Genomic DNA, 9,091 nt, shown 5'->3' on the forward strand with positions numbered 1-9,091 from the left:
TGTGGTCCAGGGTAGCAGGAGCCACTATAATGAACAAATACATAATGGAGAGATGGGAAAGTTAGAGTACATGGGGAAGAAATGGGAGATGGTGAATAGAACTGGAGATGCAGTGGTGAGGAATAGGCCTCTCTGAGGAACCTGTGTCCCCGCCTGAAGCCGTGTTGATGTTTGAAGGTCATGCTGCTGCTGAGGGTCATACTGATCTGAGTAGCATGTGCTGCCACCTGGGGCCTTGGTGATGTCCAGTCCCAGGTTACAACCTAAGGCCAGGTTTGGGTCTGTGGCCCTACTGTGGCCAGGGTCTGTGTTGATGACTGTGACCTGTGTTGCTCCCAAAGGTCAAATGGATGTCCGTGGTCTGGACTGCCACCTGAAGCCATATTGATGCCCAAGTGCCATGCTTAACTGGTTCTGCCCCTCATGGGCCACAGGAGAGCCTGTTCCACCTCACAATGTGGGTGTGGAAGAGCTGCCCCTGCCCCTCATCAGCTGCAGCACTCAGGATAATGAGCCCTGCACCTCACCTGAGCAGCACAGTAGAGCTGGCCCTGGTGGTTTGGGCACTGGAGAGCCATCCCTGTGGGTGTGAGAGTGTGAGAGCTGGTCCCATCGGGGCAGAGTTGGGGAGCTGGCCCTGGTGGTGCAGGCGCAGGAGAGCTGGTGGGATGACCAACTCAGCTACCACGCAGGCCCAGATCCAGGTCTTTGAGTTGGCCTTCCCCAAGATCCACCCCATCTATGAACTGCTAGAGCACCTGACGGGGCCAGTCCTGCAGGACCATAGCCACAGGGTCTCCACGACACAGGGCAACAACGCGATATTCAAGAAGAGTCCCTCGGAGGATTCAGTATTGCAAGTGTAGCAGAAGCCAGACGTTTGCAAGTAAAGCTGTTCGGGCAAAAGGGTAACTTCCACAACATGATTTCTTGTTTGTTTTTGTTTTCTTGGAGGGAGGTGGGGGGGTTTGCAAGGGTGGAGGGTGGATATGGAGGTGTGGGGAGATGAGTGGGGTTGAGGTACATGATATGAAAATTCACAATCAATTTTAAAGGTTTTTTTAAAGTTACACATATACAAAGGAAGAAGAAAGAAAGAAAGGAAGGAAGGAAGGAGAAAAGGAGGCAAAACCAATTCTTCCCCTTAAATTACTTTGGTCTAGTCTTTTTCACAACTTTCACTGGGGGTGGGAGGACAAGGCTGGAGAGCAGTCGGGGACAGAGACAGTAGGAAGGCCCAGCTGGGAACAAGTTTCAGAGAGGGAGGATCACAAAGAGTTAGGGAACATTCCTCCAGTGGACTTGTTTGGCTCCTGTAGTCTCCATGACAACACTCGGGATAAAGTGTCGGGAGGATGGACACTGCCCCTGACCCCTGGCTGGGTCTGCCCAATTACTGTGGTTTCCCTTACTTGGGCCTTTTCTCCAGGGACGGCTGGGGTAGCCTGGCAGCTGGATGCTCTTGGTACTGTTTGTAAATTTTGCACCTGTTGACAGTGTGGTGAGGTTCATGGATTTCTTCTCATAGAAATGCTTCGAAGTAAATACACTTAAAATGAAGTAGAACAGTTCATAAAGATGCAAAGTGAGCCAATAATATCAAAAGGTAGTTATTAAAATGTCAAAACAAAACCAACAGATCAGTGATAGGGTTCTATGTTTACTTCTTTTATTAATGTGATAAATAACGAGAGCCAGCTGCAGGTTCCACAGCTACTGAAGCTTTAAAGCCATGAGAAGTGTGAGTAGTATTTCTAGCTATCCAGAATGGGGTCTGCAAATGTCTGTGACTTGCGACATTCACAATGGAACCAAACTCTAAATTTCAGCTGAAGGTGAAGGAAAATCTCCACGGTGTTTTCTCCCGTTCTAATGCTCAGGATTCTATCCATGGAGATTTGTGCCCCGCCCCAATTTTAAAAACTGCCCCAAGGTAAACTTCACTGGCAACCAATTTTTGGTGGGTTCTCTCAGGTAGCAAAGCACCTTTATGTTAGCAAAGGCTGCCCCCTGCTGGCCAAAAGATTCAGGCTGTTCACTTAATTGCCTGTGTTAGAAAACAATGGATCAGGCTATTAATTTCCATCAAGAAATGGAGCGGGAGGTGACTTGTCAACCCGGCCCCATGGCGTCCAATCAGTTCAGATTTAAAAGCTCCCTTTGGCTTAACAGGCAAGTGCTGATGGCTGGTACTGTTGGTCATTAGCAATGTGAGCCAACATGCCAGCGCGGCAGGCTGTTTCTGAGAAGGCCGCTCTCCTCCGTTCTGAGCAGGAACAGTGAAAAGTACGGATTGCTTGAAGGTTGGATATCCCAATGGGCTTGTCTGACCAAGGTCTTTAGGATCTTCTTTCAGTGCTTGCGGCTCGGAGCCATATGGAAAGGAAGGAAAATGAATTCAGAACTAGCTGTGTGCCAGAAACCAGCTAAGTGTTTTCACATGTGCCTTTGCGTGGAATTCCTAACCCAATCCTGCTTGTTACTGGTCTAATGAGGGCTGAGATAGGTAACTGAGGCTTTGAGAGGAAAGTGGGCTCGACCACTGAGGGGCTGCGTGGGTTGGGAAGGCTGGCTGCTTCCCGGTCTCTGCACTAGTGGGTAAGCAAAGATTCCCACAGCAGGGCCCACTTCTGTTAGCACAGTGTCCACAGCTCGGGGTCTGGTTCGAATCTCAGACTTTACCAACGGCACAAGCAGTACCCACTCCTGTTTGCACAGTGTTATGCAGCCTGAGGCCTGGTTCAAATCTCCGACCTTCCAACGGCACAAACCTAGACAAGTTTATAAGTCATTTGATGCCCCCATTTCCCTGTCTGTAGAATGAAGATAACGATGACCCCTCTGGAAGGACTGTTGGAAATAGTGAATGTAAATCCCTAGATCACTGAATTTATTCTGTAAATGGTGACTATTATTATTATAAGACAGTGTTGCTTCCTAGTGTTGAGAAAAGAGTAATCTCCATGTCACACAAAAGGAACATGTGGACAAAGCAGAAGAATTCAGCATTTTTTTTTTGAAAAAGGGCGCTAACCAACACACTCAATCAGAATGGCTTCTGTCTTTTGTCCTCACAGTAGGTGATGACTGTGTCTCATCACATTGGTGGAAGCTTAGTTAATTGCTGCAGAGAGGAGCAGGAGGTTGAGGAATTATGACCCCTTGTTTGGGCTGACTACCATTTTTTTTTTTGTTTTTGCTTTGTTTTGTTTTTCAAGACAGTAGTTTCATTGTGTAGCCTTGGATGGCCTAGAACTCACAGAGATTTGCCTGCCTCTGCCTCCCAAGTGCTGGGATTAAAGGTGTGTGTTACCAATGCCTGTCAGGGGCTGACCACATTTGATAGAAAAAAAAAGAATTTCTCACATTAACAGCCATAACAGCAGCTAATGTTAATGCACTGATGGAGAATAAGACCACTCCCACAGTTTAAAGCCAAATTTGAAGCAAGTTTTAATCAAATACTGGCCAGGTGGATGGGCTCTGGCCAGATCCATCTCTGGTTCCCCAGAAAAAATAGCCCTGAATCAAATTTTGCAAGGGCTTAAAAAGGAAAACTCATAATTCACAGCATTTCCCATTAGGTCCAATCAGGAGCAAGCACACATCCTGACGCATTTCCTGCCTGTGAACCTCCCGCCCACATGTAATCGAGCACATTAGGTGCAGATGGGTCAAACAAACTTGTTGAAGAGAGTGAAAACATGTGACTTGTTATCTCCCATAAGTAGCCTTGAGCATTTCAGGAACTATCTGCCCTGGGGCAAGGGGCTTGCAGATCAGAGACATTTTTGTTTCATGGATCTCTTAGGCATAGTAATTAAGACTTAAAATGTAACTTTGGCTCTTACTCTAACTGTTCAGACATTTAGCACTGTCTGGTCTGCACATTTTGGTTGTCATTAAAAAGGCATCTAACGGTCAAAGGCAAGAACACTGTTAAAGATCCCACCGTGCACAGGATAGCTCTCTCTGAAGCCCCCAGTGAAGAATTGTTGAAGGGCTATACTAGGCCTGCGCTTGGCAAACATGACTTGGGCAGGTCTTGCCCTTCTCCCATCCTCTTCCTCGTTATGCCATAGATTACATCCCTAAAGCCAGCTACCAAGGTCTATTCTCTTATTTAGACACTTCCCTTATTTGATCACTGAGGGTGACCAGCAAGGTCCAGCTATCAAAGTATGGAAGTCTAGCAATCAAAAGTCCCCTTTTGTCTGTCCTAATTAACATGCCCAGTCAAAACAAACCAGCTCATCCTAACATGGGTTTCCGATTTTCCCTTGATAAACTGCCATTTGCCTATGGGCCACATCTGTCTTCTCTCTATTTGTCCTCTGGGCAAATACCCCTTCTCCCTCTCTTTGTCCCTTCGCCTTCTCCCTTGTTCTCTATCTCCTGTCTTTGTCTTTTATGCCTTCTGTCCCTCGGGGGACAAATACATCTCTTCTGTGCTGAGAACTTTCTGTGTCCTGTGTCAACTCCAGTTGTTTCAATTATATATTCTCAAATGTCAGTAGTCTGAGGTCAGGTAACCCTGCCCTGAATGGAACACTAGTCAAGTAGAACACACACAATGAGGTGTTAAAGCCTAACTCTTGTGGGCACAGGACAGACAAGTGTTGGGGTACCCCGAATTAAGGAGGGGTCCCCAAGCTGAATTTAGGAATGTGGCTGCCCCGAACTGCAACTTGTCGGGGTTAAGGAGCAGCGCCTGATAATGGGTCATTTGTGCATTTGAAAGTCATCTACCAGGCGGCTGTCGGGCCACAGCTTCTATTGCATGGGGGACCACCACTGTGAGTGGCTGACCTAAAGTCAATTTGTCTGCATCTTTGGTGAGGACAGCCACTACAGCCACCATTTGGAGGCATGGGGGCAATCCTGACGCTACATTGTCCAGTTTCTTTGAGAAGTATGCTACCAGTCTCTTTCATGGCCCAAGCTGCTGTGTTAGGACTCCTTTTGCCAGTCCTGCCCTTTCACCCACATAGAGGATGAAGGGCTTGTTTATATTGGGGAGACTCAGGGCAGGTGCTGACAACAAGGCCCGTTTGATATTGTCAAAGGCCTCCTGGTGCTCCTTTTTCCATACAAAGGGGGCCATAACTTTAGTCAAAGGGTAGAGTGGGGCTGCTAATTCTGCAAAGCCAGGAATCCAGAGGCAGCAGAACCCCGAACTACCCAGAAACTCATGCACCTCCCTGGAATTTTTGGGTGGGTGAATCAGGGCTACAGCCTGTTTTCGTCCCTCCGTCAGCCAGCCCTGACCGTCCTGAAGCCGATACCCTAGGTAGGTGACTAGCTTCTTACAGAACTGAGCCTTTTTTGCTGATGCCCGATACCCCATTTTCCCCCAACCTTTGTAATAATGCCCCGGTACCTTGGAAGCAGTCATGTTCTGATTCTGCAGCCAGAAGGAGATCATCTACATATTGGAGTAAAATTATATTGGGGTTGTGGACTCGGAAGTCCGCCAAATCTTGGTGCAGGGCTTCATCAGAGAGGGTTGGTGAGTTCTTGAACTCTTGAGGGAGTCGTGACCATGTGAGCTGGCTAGAGAACCCGGTCCTGGGATCTTTCCATTCAAAGGCAAATAGGGGCTGACTCTGAGGGCTCAGTCTGAGGCAAAAGAATGCATCTTTAAGGTTGAGTACCATATACCAGACATGGCTTGGAGGCAGGTTGGGTACTGTTGGATGAATGTCCTCAGTCCTCCGATTCACTTCCCGGAGGTCCTGCACTGGCCTATAGTCCCCTGCGTCTGGCTTCTTCACAGGGAGGAAGGGAGTGTTCCATGGACTATGACAGAGTTTAAGGGTACCCGACTGCATTAGCTTGGTCTTGCTTTGTCTCCCAGGTCTCTCGCCTGTCTAGGCCTATTTTTAGACTCCTGCACTACGGTGGCCAAAATTTTTGTTAATTTCTGATTGCGCTTTCTATCTCTCTTGTCCTCTCTTTCTCCTCCTGCAACTTACATAGCCTCTCCTCCTTCTCTTCTTGTGTCTCCCAAAATATTGTTAATTCCTGATTGCACTTTCTATCTTTCTTGTCCTCTCTTTCTCCTCCTGCAACTTACGTAGCCTCTCCTCCTTCTCTTCCTGCATCTCCCTTTTGTTAAAAATCTTTTCAGCCTCCTTTACTAAGTCCTGCAGGGTATAGTCCTGCAGCCCCTCAAGGCATTGTAACTTAGTGCATATATCGGGTGCTGACTGTCGGATGAATGACATGATTATGTCAGCTTCCCTCTCCTGGGCCTGGGGGTCAAAAGGAGTATACATTCTGTAAGCCTCCATGAGGCGCTCTAGAAACCCAGCAGGGGTTTCTTCTTTACCTTGAGTTACTGAATGTACCTTGCCCAAATTTGTGGGACGTCTCCCTGTCCCTTTGAGACCTGCCAACAGAGTCTGGCAATAGAGACGGTGACACTCCCTACCGTGTGGTGTGTTGAAGTCCCATTCCGGGCGGGTTAAGGGAAAGTGAGCCTCTATCTCATCGGGAAGCTGGGTAGGTCTCCTGTCCTGCCCCAGGACGTTCTTTCTAGCTTCCAGGAGGTCTCTCTGCCTCTCCTCTGTTGTGAGGAAAGTTTGTAGTAGCTGCTGGCAATCATCCCATGAGGATGGACTCGATGAGACCTGTTAGGGCCTGGGGGTCTTGTGAGAAAGAAGGATTATGAGTTTTTCAGTTGTAGAGATCAACAGAGGAGAAGGGCCAGTATTGGTAGTGCCCTCCCCCCCATCGAGCGGAGTAGGAAAGCCTGGGAGGTCCCAGGCTTATCGGCTCCCTCCAGCTGTTCGATCTTTCCTTGGCTGCAGCCTGGTAGAGGGGGGGTGGGTTGCAGCTCAGACTTTCCCAGGTGACGATGTAAGGGACCTGGTCAGGATGGCCTTGAGGTTTGGGTTGTACAACCCGAGCTTTAACCTGCAAAATAATGGTGATATTAAAGGTACCATCCCTAGGCCAGCCCACGTTAAAGGTGGGCCATTCTGAAGAACAGAAAGTTCACGATCTCTTCTTTCAGACCTCCATCGCTTTATCATGGGCCCGGTCCAGGACGTCTGGCCAATGATCTAAAGTCAAACTTAAGGGGATTGTTAGAGATTGTCCCATGAAGACAAACAGTACGAAAGACGACAGACAGGCCGCGGCTATAAAGGAGATTCCGGTGAGGGCACGAAATACAGGTCCTGCAGGCACTTCAGGTCCTCACTTTTGTCTGAGGCTCAAATACAGGTCCCTGGCACCTCCGTCCAGGGCATAATACAGGTCCCCAGCACCTCCGTCCGGGGCACAATACAGGTCCCTGGAACTTTCGTCCCAGGGCACACTACAGGTCTCTGGGGCGCAAAAACGAAACCCGGGTAATACAGGCCCCCCAGAGCACAAATACAGGTCCCGCACCAGAATAGACTCAGACAGGAGAGAACACACAGAACATAAATTTTGAGCTCAGTCTTACCTCCAATTGGCAGTGGAGTTGAGTCTGGGGGACACAATCTCGGTGGGACCTCCAATGTTGGGGTACCCCGAATTGAGGAGGGGTCCCCAAGCTGGATTCGTCACCCCAAGAATCAAGAGTCCACGTGCCAATTGATGCAACACACAAGAGGCTTTAATTAGGCATCTGCAGATGGGCCTCTCGGTCAGCTTTTAGACCGATTGGCCCCGAGGTTCAGTTACAATCAGCTTTTAAAGACAAAAACCACAAGCCTTTGGGAGGGGTCCCTATCTTGTGATGGGGGGGTGTATGTGACTACTGACCAGGGGAAGTAGATGTCTTCCTGACCTACACGTTGTAAATTCCTCAAACCTTGGTATGAGTTAATCATCTCTCCCTAAGTAAATGGTTGTTATCATCTCCTTGTTTCCCACGAATCTTGTTTGCCCATCTCTGATGCCCTGGTCAGTTCTTCACAGGTGGTCAGCAGCCCAGAATTGGCCTTTTGTGGGTTTACAGCCCTTCTGCAATTAAGGTTGCTAAAACATACATTCCATTCTGTGGTTTGGCCAGTTCCTGGGATGGGGTCCTTTGTTCACTTCCCAAGTTCTCTAGTGGGGTGCCCTCCCTATTTAAGCTTATATTTTATTTCTATAAATTTGGGGTCTTTCACAAGGACAGACAGACAACAGATAGGAAGGACAGATAGGTCACAGTGCTTCTGTATGTTAGACAGACAACAGATAGAAAGGACAGATAGGTCACAGTGCTTCTGTATGTTACGAGGATGATGGCTGGGATTGCCCTCTCTTGGATGACCAGGGAGGTCTTCTCAGAAGAGGTGGGATGACAGGAAGTGACAAGTCCTTGAAGACCTGGACAAAGGGCACGACAAGGGAACATATTTCCATTCAAAGAGCCCAGTAGGGACCTGATATGATTGAGGCCCAGAAAGAGAGAGAGGTCAAAGATGATTCCAATAAGGCCTATGCAACGTCTTCCATTGCTCAGCACTTCTGCTTGATGTGGGTCCAAAGACAAAAACTGCTGACTAAAATACGTGGACTTGTCATAATTTTAAATTTTTTAAAAAGCTTTTTTGTGTGTTTTGTTTCAATTTTTGTTTTTTGTTGTTTTGCTTTATAAGGCAATAATTGGAAATCTCTTTCTTAGCAATGAATTGACTGATGAGATCAATTATTGGGTGATTAATTCTGGTTTGAGATGAAATCATGTTGTTACTGCTGTCTGGAATGCAGGGGACTATTCAGATATTGTAAGACAAGAAAGATGTTAAAGAGAGAGAGACCACAGTCCCGTTTGCTCCGCTGAGGCTTCCCAGCTGTCACGGTAAGATGCAATACTTTAGTGCACACTAGAGATGCAGTAGGAACAGGATGGAAGCCAGGGCGCAGAACAGGGCAGGTGTTCTCTTACAGTCATACAGCCTTGTGCATGGCTGTTCTACAGAACAAAAGACAGCCTGCCACCACTGTCCCTAATGCCTAAAATGAGAGGATTCATAGTTTTGGGGGTTTCTAACCATTGTCAGCTGCTCATTTCTACTGGGTCTGTGGTAAGACAGATGTCAGACAAAAGTGAACAAGAGTTGCAGTTTACTAAGTAAGTAATTAAACTCTGGCAGAACGTGCAGTG

At 47.8% G+C, this 9,091-nt stretch overlaps 1 protein-coding gene across 1 annotated transcript; it reads right to left on the reverse strand.

The window, feature by feature from the left end:
• Positions 1–4,930: 4,930 nt before the first annotated feature.
• On the reverse strand, positions 4,931–5,347 carry LOC121142963 (uncharacterized mitochondrial protein AtMg00860-like). Its single transcript, XM_040754227.1, has one exon. The coding sequence runs from the start codon at positions 5,345–5,347 to the stop codon at positions 4,931–4,933; it is 417 nt and encodes a 138-aa protein (XP_040610161.1).
• Between the last annotated feature and the right edge of the window lie 3,744 nt (positions 5,348–9,091).

Source organism: Mesocricetus auratus, unplaced genomic scaffold, assembly GCF_017639785.1.
Source record: "Mesocricetus auratus isolate SY011 unplaced genomic scaffold, BCM_Maur_2.0 Super-Scaffold_100010, whole genome shotgun sequence".
Classification (NCBI taxonomy): Eukaryota; Metazoa; Chordata; class Mammalia; order Rodentia; family Cricetidae; genus Mesocricetus; species Mesocricetus auratus.

Coding starts and splice junctions, on each gene's coding strand:
- LOC121142963 (XM_040754227.1), bottom strand. CDS start 5,347: ATGGGGTATCGGGCATCAGCAAAAAAGGCTCAGTTCTGTAAGAAGCTA.